Source organism: Aegilops tauschii, chromosome 1 (genome assembly GCF_002575655.3).
Source record: "Aegilops tauschii subsp. strangulata cultivar AL8/78 chromosome 1, Aet v6.0, whole genome shotgun sequence".
In the NCBI taxonomy this organism is placed as follows: Eukaryota; Viridiplantae; Streptophyta; class Magnoliopsida; order Poales; family Poaceae; genus Aegilops; species Aegilops tauschii.
Window position 1 is genome coordinate 163,092,478 of NC_053035.3, and position 12,674 is coordinate 163,105,151.

At 53.4% G+C, this 12,674-nt stretch overlaps 1 protein-coding gene across 1 annotated transcript; it reads left to right on the forward strand.

Moving 5' to 3' along the window:
* Positions 1 to 8,860: 8,860 nt before the first annotated feature.
* LOC109780036 (uncharacterized) lies at positions 8,861 to 9,501 on the forward strand. The gene is made up of 2 exons (XM_020338628.1): positions 8,861 to 9,244; positions 9,286 to 9,501. The coding sequence occupies exons 1-2, from the start codon at positions 8,861 to 8,863 to the stop codon at positions 9,499 to 9,501; spliced, it is 600 nt and encodes a 199-aa protein (XP_020194217.1).
* The last annotated feature ends 3,173 nt before the right edge of the window (positions 9,502 to 12,674 follow it).

Genomic DNA, 12,674 nt, shown 5'->3' on the forward strand with positions numbered 1-12,674 from the left:
ATTTTATTAACTACGAAAGTTACTCATGTATACATGTGTCATATGTGCAAAATCCACGGAAAGTAAAAATGGATGACATATACATATACAACATGTACACCTTGTCTCTTTTGTTAGCCACATTTCAGATTAAGCAACGCCGAGGACGGCTTTATTTTCAAGAAGGGGAGGATGATGAGGACATGACTACCTTCGACACGACCAAAAATATTCAATACATGCATATTTGTCAGGTGATTTCTAGTGCAAACTATTCAATAATCTATTTATGTTATCCAAAGCAAAAATACTTCACACACTTTTGTATTTTGTCTAATTGCAGGTGTATGGGACATTTGTACAATCCACATATGCAGATAGGGGAAAAGGACAAGTTTAGGTTCTGTTCAAAAAGTCCTCTCACGTCACTTTTGGGCCAAGAGAAGATAGAGTCCAAGTCTCTCTCAAAACGCCAACAACTTTTTCATACGGACTCCGAATTGGGTGATTTTTTTTGTTGGAAAGTAGATTTCGTCCTCTTTCCAACCCAATTAGATTCACCTTTAAATTCGCCTGGAGCGTTGAGATATGGACGAAACAATCAGACACTGCAGCAGAATCCGGGTCAAACAACAAGTCCAAAGGTGTTGCATCACCTCCACTTGGGCCGATGAGCCTTGTACGACCTAGGGTTGGTTTTAGGCTGCCTTGGGACGTCCTCCCACCTCCTTGGCCGCCACCCCTTGCTCCTATATAAGTAGATCCGTCTAGTAGCTTTTTACTTTGGGATTTGTTTAGTTAAAAGTTAGCCATTTCAACTTCGTGTACTTCGTTTGTGTCCAACAACCAGACCAAGACCGCTTCCGGATCCCCACCTTTATCAATACTTCATATATATTCACAATATTCAGATTGCTTTATCATATTCATGCCTGTTCTTCGATTGCTTGCAGGAATAGACCTTCGTGGTTAGGTTGATCGTGCTCCGGCGTGGTCAATAACCTCTCGGAGTTGGTTTAGCGATTGCTAAGGCGCAATGTCGTGCACGTTTGTAGTCGGATCGTCAAAGTCATCACCAAATCGATAGTTATCATCTCATCGAAAGATCGGGCCCCTCGCCTCTATCACCATGACCAAGACATCGTGACCTGGCATACCAGCGGCGGCTCAGCCTCGCCCGAGGGTCGAGATCGGAGGACATAGAGCACTCAGATGAGCGGGAAAGGGAAGGCCGGCTGGAGCCCTATCTGGAAGCATCGCCGCTAAGATACTGCCAGGCGCCTTGCGAAGGAATCACCTCAGGCTTGCTGAAAGATAAGTCACCCATGCACGTCAACGTGAATCTCTCCGTCCGATGTTTTCCACTCCCGTAATCTCGCTCCGGCAATGCTACTTCCCTTTCGGCCCCCAGGAAGCTACTTGCACACCAAAGGGGACCTCCTGAGCATCGCGCCTCAGGAGCTCTTACCGGACCTCGGGCCGCTCACCTCCTGGCCTTGACCACGGCATCGCGACCTGGCATACCAGCGATGGCTGAAGTCTGCCTGGGGACTGGGACCTGCCAGCGTAGAGCGCAAAGCTACCGAGAGAACAAAAAGGGGGAACAATGCCGAAGTGAGACACGCAACTGCAGCACTTATACTAGGAGTAATAAACATTGGAGCAAAACAGGATTTTAGTTTGTACATACCCCCACGGGGTTTGTCACGGTTCCGCGCAGGGAAACAAAAGGAGAAAACTTCAAGGAGACCTGGCTACTGGGCATCACCGACGACGCCGAGTGGATGCCGCTGCCGTGCTCCGGGCATGGCGAGAGCTCAGTGGCATGTAGTGTCGTCACTCGACTCCGGAGAATAGCTAGGCTCAGGAGAGTCGCTGGACTCCCAGGAGTCGTCGCTGCTGCTGGAGGAGCTGTCGGCAGGACTGGAGGCAGGCTCGGTACCTGCGGCCACGTCACGTAGGCCGCTTCCTCCAGGGCAGCACTCCAAGCGGCTACCCTCCTCGTCGAAGACCTTGAAGAACAACATGGAGGCGCCATCGTACTCGAAGTGGATGGCAAGGGCCCCCTCCGCACGGTAGGCGCGGGCGACCTCGCCCCATCCTCGGGTCATGAAGATTTTGCCCGGGGGGACGACCTCGACCTCTGCCCCCGTGGCCAAACTACAGCACCCAGCGTGCTGTAGCCACAACTCAAGTGGCCCCCTCGGCGGCATCTCCTCGGCGAAGAACCGCGGGAACTGGATCCACGTGGGCGGTGGCAATGCCGCCCACACCAAGAACTCGCGCGAGGTACCCTCGGCGTGTGTTCGCGGACTGGCATGCAGCATGGCGTCAGCTTGGCCACCATGGCCGTGGGCCGCGCGGCGATGAGCACCGCCGCCTTCTCTGGAGCCTTGCGCGTCGGCGTACAGAGGGAGCGGGAAGCCAGGTGGAGGCCGCTCACACCAAGGCCGCGTCACCTCTGACCTTTCGCCGCGTCGCTGGGACGGCTGAGCCTCTTCTTCGGCAGAAGTGGCCCCTGCTGCTCACGAGGGGCTTTCACCTTCTCCGCTACGGAGAACCTCCTAGTCGGTGCCTTGAGAGCTACAATGAGATGGCGAGGCAAGGAGGAAGAAGAAGGAGCGGGTGGCGAGAAGAAGGAAATGAGCAAGGGGGGCTCTGCCCCTCCCCTCATTTGTAGCCAGAGGAAGGCCAACCGATGGCCTCCACGATCACACGCAATGATGATTTTCCTCTGCTTGCATTAGAGTCTCGTCAAGTCGGACGGTTGCCGAGGCAGTGTGGGGAAGCGGAGGCGCCCACGTCCCATCAATCGCCACGCGTCAATCAAGGCCGCAGGCGGTTGGGGCCCGCGGCGCTTCGCACTTGCCCTTTGGCTTCGCCTCGAAACCAAGCTCGAGCGCGCCTTGGGCCTGGGGGCTACTGTCGGTGTTCTGGGAACGGGGGTACCCAGACTTGCCTGCCTGCGGCCCACGGCGTGGCTCCGTCAACGGCCCGGTACGGCCCAGCTCACACTCGAACTAGTCAAGTCTTTCACTCCTATCCGTTTGCGACTCCACTGTCATGTCTTCCCCATCTCCGGGTCATTCCCGTGTAGGGCCTCGCCGTTGTCCACTGCCTTAGTGCGCTCAGCACGGTGTGGTCAACATGGTCAACAAGCGAGAGTCATCGGAAGACCACTATACGTGAAGAGGCTGGCAGTGGGGACACGGCACGTCCATGGACGCACGCATGCAACTGCCTCCTTTTTGCGTGGAAAAATAATATTTCCTCCCCCTGACGGCTGGGACCCACCAGCTACATCTTCGCACGCAAGGAAGTGTGTCCTTATTATGCGCAAAAAATGATTCCACCCACTGACAGGCGGGACCCAGCCGCTACATCTCTGCACGCAACCAGGTGCCTCCTTATTACGTGGAAAATTTTTTCCTCCCCTTGACAGCTGAGACCCATCAGCTACATCTTCGCACGCAATAAAGTGCCTCCTTATTACGCCAAAGAAAACTTCTTCCTCCCGCTACTAGGTGGGACCCACCCTATTTGGAGGCTGACTTGTGGGCCTACTAAGTTGACGCGTATGCATCGCTTTGTCAACTTAGTCAACAAACGATTCTAGCAGCAGTGACCGTTGAATCTTAATCCAACCGTCGTGCTGCTTCTTCAACCTCTGATCTGCTTGCTCAGCTGCCCAAACCAGCTCCGGCCGTACCGCCTGCTCCTGCCTCCTGTGGTCGGTTGTGCTGCCACGCAGGCATCATCGCCCCACACTACTCCCACCACTGGTCAGGCCTTCCCTTTACTCACCAACACCTCATTTTATTTTGTGATGATGGCAGCCTCACACCATAGTCGAACCGGTCAACCCTCGTAATCCCTTCTGCGTGGGAAGACACGGCACAACTCTGGTTCGTTCCTTTCCTAGGCCTCACCGTCGTCCACCGCATTGGTGCTCGGCTCGCAGCGTCGTCAACGTGGTCAACAAACGACAACTATCGGAAGAGGCCTATATGTGGTGAGGCTGACAGCTAGACCCACCAGCTACATCTTCGCACGAAAGGAATTGCCTCCTTATTACGTGAAGAAAATGATCCCCCCCTGACAGCTGGGACCCACCATCTTTATCTTCGCACGCAAGGAAGTGCGTTCTTATCCTCCCTAATAGCTAAGACCCACCAGGTCGAAGCATACGTACCATTGTATGTGTGGTCGCAGACGTGTACATTGCTTGATCGGTCTGTCTGCCACAATGAACCGTAGCCGAGTAAGGAGTGGTAGTAGTTCAGGCAGTCCTGTCTAAATCCTGTACACATACAATAGCCATGCTGCAAAAAAGACGGCCACGTACGTACATATGGGCCTGGTCTTGAACGTGTACAGCGACGAAATACTATTCATGAACAGCCAACCGGCTGGGTCGGAATGCATCCTGTTCAACGGGAGCCAACCGGGTTGGACAGAATAACCAAAACAGGGTTTGGCGTACTACACGACGGAGGAAACGGCCTATGTTAGACCGCCTATGGTCGAAACGGTTTCCTGTTCATCGGGAGGGGTCTGCCGTACGGCACAACAGAGGAAACGTACTTTTGTATGAGCTCCTACGGTCGAAATGGGGTCCTGTTGATCGGGAGGGGTCTGGCATACCGCAAACGGAGGAACTAGACTTCTGTTCGACCTCCTACGGTCGAAATGGGGTCCTGTCCATCGGGGGGTGTGGCGTACCGCAAAACGGGACTCCACGGGCTACTGTTCATCCACCGTCGACTTCCTCCAGCCTCCACCTGCTACTGCTCATGCACCGTCGACCTCCTCCAGCCTCCACCCGCCACTGTTCATCCATGGGCTATTGTTCATCCAGCCTCCACCGGCTACAGTTCAACCAGCCTCCACAGGGTCCTGTTCATCCACCCCCGACTGGCTGGGGTGTGTGGCGGCCTCCTCGGGGTCCTGTTCATCTAGCGGCAACTGCGTACTACCACGGGGTCATGTTCATCCAGCGACAATTGCCTACACATGGCCGGGGTCCTTTTCATCCAACCCCCACCAGGAACTATTCGTCCAGAGACGACCCAACTGGCCCAACTCGCCACGTCTCGACTCGTTCTACGTATCGCGCGTGCAGCAGCAAACGGAACTGTTCATCCATAGGTAACCCAACCGGCTAGCTATGTCTCGCACGGGGGTATGATCGGCTTCAGTAAGCAGCAGGAGCGATCGATCGGTTTTAGTTAGCAGCGAAGGAGTCGGTTGGGTTCAATTAGCAGCGAAGGGATCGATTGATCGGCTTTAGTACGTAGTAGGAGATCGCTCGGGTTCAGTAAGTGAACATGCCTGTCGCTCGGGTTCAGTTATAACGACACGGCTCGCACCACGCGCGCGTACGAGAGAGATAGGCGCAAACCACACTCCATCGCTCGGCCCCGACCACCCACCGTAACTGGGAACTCCACGAAAATTTCCTCGCCCTCACTTTGACTACGATTTTTTATGTCATACAGGTGCGTCACCGGCCCGCCAAGGATGAAAAGCCCATTTTCTGTCATGATTTTTTGTCATAGAAGTAGGAGCCACCATATTTAATAGGATACGTGTTTTTGTCACAATTATCATCATAGAAGTGTCATAACCATGACAAAAAAAAATTGTTCGGGCCATAATGTAACGAATGTGTCTTTTTTTGTAGTGCTTCCCTAATTCCCTCGAAAAAAGATCACGGTCATGCACGTGGTTGGTATATTTTAATTAGATTTAGTAGAAAGTTCTCTACAGCCGGATATTATAAATTTCCAAGTCACAACATGATCGCGGGCATGGATTTCCAATAGATTAAATCCTGCAGGGGTGCTCCGAGTAGTCCATGATAAATTACCACATGCATCCGATCGAAAAAACCTCACACCATGATAACACGATGCTTAAGATAAGGAATCCTGATGGACAAGCCACTCATCAAAGGCGCAACTAAACCAGCAAGACCTCCCGACGTGTCGACGATCCCGATAGGAGCAGCGTATCTCATTCTCAGGACATGGCGCGATGAGTAGTCCGTACAACTAAAACTAGTCCTCGAGTTTCCTCATGGTGGCGCTGCAAGGGGCTCTATTTTGGACAAACACTCATGAGGAGCACTGGCCCGGGTTGTTGATTAATTATCCGCGGGGTCCAGAAAGTCGCGATGCAAGTTTATCCTAAGCGAATGATCAGGGAACGCCATAATATGCCACATGTGTTGCAAGCGCTCATCAAGGAACATAACACCGGTATGATGGAAACTAAGGCGGCATGAACAGAACACGAGGCAAAAGGCCAAGCCTTCCAAACACAACCAAGTATATAGATGCATGAATTAAATAAGAGATATTGTGATATGCCATGATATCCATGTCCCAACATGGAGCAACCTGCAACTAGCAACGCTATAAGAGGGGCTGAGCAAAGTAGTAGCAGCGAATCAATGGTTTCCTAGGAAGGTGGGGGTTAGAGGCATATCGTGGCATATTGGGAGGCTTAGAAACAAGTGGTAGGTAGCAAGACATAACGATAGCATCGAGACAACTAGCAAGCAAAGATAGTAGTGATATCGATCATCTTACCTGGAATCCCGCTAGGAAGAACACCGAATCCATGAATTAGATGAACCAACGTAGTCGAACGAATCCTCACACTTGCAACACTACCGGAAACTATTGAGCAGAAGCTCAAACGAAAACAAGCAAATGGCACGGTAAAGCAACAAGCATAATCATGGCATGATGCTCAATCAAGTATGATGCATGTCTGGTTTAATGAGTCATGGCAGGGCAAAGTGCAACAAACAATCAATACACATTAAGTGAAGATCAATACGAAACGAGTTGCATGTCGGTGAAACTCCAGAATCAATTTATTTAGTTCACTCCCGTTTATGTACATGACAAGATTAAATGTTGTTAATCATGGCAAGAGGTGAAGCACAATAAAACTATCTATCTAGGCAATTTAAATGAGGCTGGAAAAAACAAATAACAATTCCAAAAAAACCTTATGTAATTTTTGTATTTGGTAATGTTCTGCCTAAAACAAAATTTTAATGTTTGTAAACATGCAAAGTAAGTGCACCATATAAATCTACACATTTTTCTAGACAAGTTACATATATAATTCATGTAAATCGGAGCTACGGTTAATTACTTATGAAAATAAACCATTTTTACATGTCATTTATGCGTATTAATGCAAACAACAATTTTAAACATTTTAAACATGGATGAAAGTTGAATATTGTGAAACAAAATGAAATTCTTATCATTTTACATATATGACTTTTTTATTTGGATGCCTGGACTTTTAGGTATTAGCATTTTAAAACAATGGCTTTTCTGTAATTATGCATGCACAGGAATAATCGAGGAAATTGCAGAGAAGGAAAAAAACAGGAACTTGACTGAAAGGTAAGCGCTGGATAGCAAAGAACACGTTGGCGAGGGATAGCTGGGCGCTCACCATAGTGGGCCAAGCCCATGGCGAGCTGATGGTGGAGCGGGGCGGGTGTGTGGCTGATGAAGGCGTGGCCCAAGCGCGGCTAGGCCTTGCTGTTGGCTCGGGCCGACTTGGCCGAACCAGAGCGGTCTGGTGAGATCTCCCTGAACCAGTCGGTTCACTTGGTTCGCGCCGGTTCAGGCGAGGTAGGGTGAGCGGGCACTGCACTCGGGTCAAGCTCGACGTGCGGGACAATTAAACAAAAGAGGTGGCGGCGCATGAAGACTTGGTGCGGGGGTGGCAGACGAGGAAGAGCTCATCGGATCCGCCTGATCTGGGCGAGGCAGTGGCAGGAGAGGCCGGGAACAGGTCAGTGGTGCGTGGATCTGGCCGTTGGCGCGTCCTAGAGGTCAGGAGTGGTGCGAAGTAAGCGGCTTCCTAGCGGCTCGGCAGGGACGAGGCAGATGATGGCATGACTGTCGCCAGCAACAGCGTGTGGCTCGAGGTGGAGGCGCTTGGGACGGCATCGCGAGGTTCTTCTCGGGGAGGCCAGAGTCGCTGGTTACCTGTGTGCGTCCATGGTCGCGGGTTAGAGCGAAAGGAAGTAAGATAGAGATGGAGGAGAGAAGAAGAAAAGGACGGCAGAGGGGGTCTGGTGGTCGCCGGTGTCGACCGTTGCTTTGGGAAGGTCGAGGAGGCAGCCACAAGATCATGCTTGGGGACGAGCTCCTTCCGCTCGGGGAGGCGCAAAGCAAAGTGTTGAGTATATTTGTTATGTGCATATTGTGTATTGGGCCCACCTTCTAGTTCCTTGTATAGTAAAGGTCCGTGGTCCACCTTTGTACATCCTATATACGTGCCTATGCACGAGGAGCAACACATCATGCAATCATACATGGTATTAGTTTTTAGGTTTTACCCTTCGTCTTCCGCTGCTGCTACCGCCGCCGCACACCTCCCCGCGCCGCCGCCGCCGCTCTCTCCCGCCAGCCCCGCGTCGTCCCGACCTGCTGCTGCCCAAATGCCTCCCGCCAGCCCCGCATCACGTCATCTCCCGTTGCCGCCAGCGACGCGTTCCATCGCACGACGCACTGTGTCATCTCTAGTTGACCAGCCCCGCGTCGCCTGCCCGTTGCTACCCACAGCCCCGCGTCGCGTCTTCTTAGGTCGCTGCCACTCTCGCGTCGCCCGCTGCTGCCCACAACCCCGAGTCGCGCCATCTCCGGTTGGTGTCAGTTCCGCATCGCGTCGCCTGCCCCGCATCGCCTGCCCGCTGCTGCCCACTGCCTCACGTCGCGTCCTCTCCAGTCACTGCCAGTCCCGCGTCGCATCTCCTCCCTGCCGCTGTGTCACCCGCCAAGCCGCTGCCGTCGCCAATCCTCACCCGAGAAGTCCGAGCCGCCCGCACTGTCCCATCCTTGCTATGTCGTCCGTCACCTCCTCCGCGTCCACCAACTCCAACCCGTTCGCCGACGCCAACCCGCCCGACATCAATGACATCCGCAACCTCAACATCTTCGAGCGGGTGCCGGTTCGTCTCTCGCAGGCAGACTCCTCCTACTACACGTCGAAGACGTATTTTTCCCTCATGTTTCGGGAGTATCATCTCATCGACCACGTGGACGGCACCGTCGACTTCAGCCTCGTCCCCAAGTTCCATGACTGGTCCACCATTGACACCACGATCATCCGATGGTTCTTCCTCACCATCTCGCCGGACTTCTTCCACACAGTCGTGCAGGACGGTGACGATGCCTGCGCCGTGTGGACCAAGCTGAACGGGATCTTCACCGACAACAGCTCCAGTGTCGCGTTTTTTTGCAGCAAGAGTTTTTTGGGTGTAACCAGGAAAACACCTCCGTCAACGACTATTGTCGCCACCTGAAGACTCTCGCTGACGAGCTCCGTGATATTGGCGCAAAGTTCGATGATGACCTCCTCCTCAGCACGCTCACCGCCGGGCTCAACGAGGAATTCGGCAACGCTGCAGCGAACCTCAGCTCATCCCCAACCCGTCCTTCGCCAAGTTCGTTGCGTACCCCCGCTTGGATGAGCGGCGGATGAAGCAGGTGAAGGCACGGGCCATCCACACCGCCCTCACCGCCGGCACCACCCGCGGTGGCTCCTTTGTGCCTCCAGCCGCCCCCACCGCAGCGCCATCTGGCGCCGTTCCCGGCGCCGCCGCCGTACCCGGCCACCCAGCGCCGGGGCTGCTCTCGCTACCCTATGGGCCGCCCACCCCTCCCGCCCCTCCCACCAAACAGCGCCGCGGGGGCCGGCGCAGGGCGGGACCGCCGCGGCGGTCAGCGGCAGCCCCAGGGTGCCGTCCAGCCCCGTCAGCAGCAGCAGTTCCAAGTGCCCCCTCTGTGGGCCTCCGGCTACAACCCGTGGACCGGTGTTGTTCATGCCTACACCATGCCGATTCCACGGGCTGCTGCACCGACCCTTCCCGTGCCGCGCCCGCCAGCGCATCAGGCGTACTACGCGGCTCCATAGCCGTATGAAGGATACCCCCTGCCGCAGCTGAGCGGCGCCTACGGTCTCCCTATGGCCCCGCCGCTGGCGCCCTGGGAAACGGCGCTCCTCGCCGCGCTGCACACCGCGCCTACGCCGAACAACTACACTGGAGGCGGCGATTGGTACATGGACACCGGGGCTACGGCTCACATGTTTGCTCATCCTCGTAATCTTGCCTCCTTCACTCCTGTCACCACCGACTGCCGCATCATTGTCGGCGACGGTTCCACACTCCCTATCACACATGTCAGGCACACTTCTTTCCCTTATAATTCCATGCCTATGACCTTGTCTAACATACTTGTGTCACCTCATCTTATTAAGAATCTTGTTTCCGTTCGTTGTTTAACTCGTGAAAATCCGGTTACTGTTGAATTTGACGAGCATGGTTTTTGTGTCAAGGACACTCGAACCAGGATGGTACTTCACCAATGTGACAGCCTCGACGAGCTCTATCCAGTGCATCCGCCGTCCACCTCCACCACTGCACCGGTTGCTCTCTCCACCTCGATTTCTGGTACGCTTGTTTGGGTCATCCCAACCCCTTTACACTTCGTCATATTCTCAGGAGTTTCAGTTTCAGTTGTAATAAGATAGAGGATCACACCTGTGATGCCTGTCGTGTCGGCAAACATGTTCGCCTCCTGTTTAATAACTCCACCACCATAGCTTCTTTTCCTTTTTAGTTGATTCATAGCGATGTGTGGACCTCTCCGGTTCCTAGTAATTCGAGCTATTTATATTATCGGGTTATCCTTGATGATTATTCTCACTATGTGTGCATGTTTCCTTTACGACGAAAGACGGATGCACTCTCCACTTTGACGGCTTTTTACTCCTATGTCAGCATGCAGTTTGGGCGTCCCATCCTGGCTCTTCATACTGACAATGGAAAAGAGTTCGACAACCTTGCTTTCCGCACTTTTCTGTCGCACCACGACACAACTTTTCGTCTCACATGCCCGTATACTTCACAGCAGAAGAGCCGAACGCGTCCTTCGCACTCTGAACGACTGCGTTTGCACGCTCCTGTTCCATGCTAATGTGCCGCCTCGTTTCTGGCTGGACGCACTCACTACTGCTTCACTTCTCCTTAACCTTCGCCCCTGCCGCCCACGGTGGAACTATGCACCTCACCATATTCTCTTCGGTACGCCCCCATCTTATGATGGCTTGCGTATTTTTGGGTGCCTTTGCTATCCTAGCACTGCCGACTCCGCACCTCACAAACTCGCACCTCGTTCTGTCGCTTGCATCCTCATCGGCTACCCCTTTAACTCCAAGGGATATCCGTGCTACGATCCCGTCTCCCACCGTGTGTTCACTTCTCGGCATGTTTACTTTGATGAGCATGTGTTTCTGTTTCAGCAGGTACCCCCGGCTGTTCCTCCCGCCACCTGGCTTTGAGGCGCGCCCCCGGCCCCCGCGGCACCCTCGGCGCCCGCGGCCCCCTCGCCCCCCGGTGCCCGCGGCCCTCCCGGCGCCCGCGGCCCCCTCGGTGCCCCTGCACCCCGGCGCCCCCGGTGCCCGCGGCCTCCCCGGCGCCCCCGGCCCCCTCGGCGCCCCTGGTACCCGCGGCTCCCCGGCGCCTGTGGCCGGTCCGGTCACCCGCACCCTTATGGGCGTTTTTCGCCCGAGCTCGCGCTACGCCTCGGATGACTACGTCCATGCAGCGTCCACCTCTGAGTCGTCGCCGTTGCCGTCCTTCGTTCGAGCCGCTCTTCGTGACCCGCTCTGGATGGCTGCGATGCAAGAGCAGTTTGACGCCCTGTTGTGCAACCGGACGTGGCAGCTTGTTCCCCGTCCCCGACACGCCAACGTAATTACCGGGAAGTGGGTCTTTAAACACAAGCTACGTCCTAATGGTACCATTGATCGCTATAAAGTGCACTGGGTTGTTCCACTACAAGAAATATGTCAACTAGTGACCTTCTGTCAGTGACCCTGGAAGAATGGGTCATAGATCTATGACCATTTCAGACCCATTGGTCAAAAGCTGTTCGGGGGGCTCCAAACCCTAAACTATAACGACCATTTTGGTCGGAAAGGTCGTAATTTCCTTACACGAAATGGTCATAAAGCAGATAGCACTGGTCCGCTGCCTTATTTCTAGCTGATCACGACCAATATATATGGTGACAACCTTGTAAATTGTGGTGGGTTGCTATGCCTAGGCGCCACCTCATCAGTTTTGCCTATGTGTCATGTCCATGTGGCAATTTTTGCCCCAGTTGTGAAGCAGCCTATATTTCTGTCATTCCCAAAATTCCCAAAAAAATCTCATAAATTCTTTGGGTCATATCTTCGTCAAATATGTAAAAAACCTTCCTTGCCTAGTTCAAAAATAATTCAACAATATTCATTTTCCTATTCTGTTCAGAACAACACTTTGCGAAGGAAGTACCACTTTGGCATGTCCAAATAGTATCCATTTTCTACGGTGCTTTCCTATGCCCAAATAACCATCCTCCACCAAATGCCAGCTCAATCCATTCATTATTTTGAGCCCAGCTTCAACATTCGTATTTATGTCCAGTGTGGTACTTTGCAAAGCAAGTACCACCTAGGCTCCTACTTTTGATCTGAAATTTTTTGAAGACGGTCTTCTTAGTAACTGATCATCCTCAGCCAAAACTCACGCCCATTAGCCATGTACATTTCCCGTACCACTAATCAAAAACTTGGCTGCTAATTCATGCTTGAGCATCGATCGGTCTCCT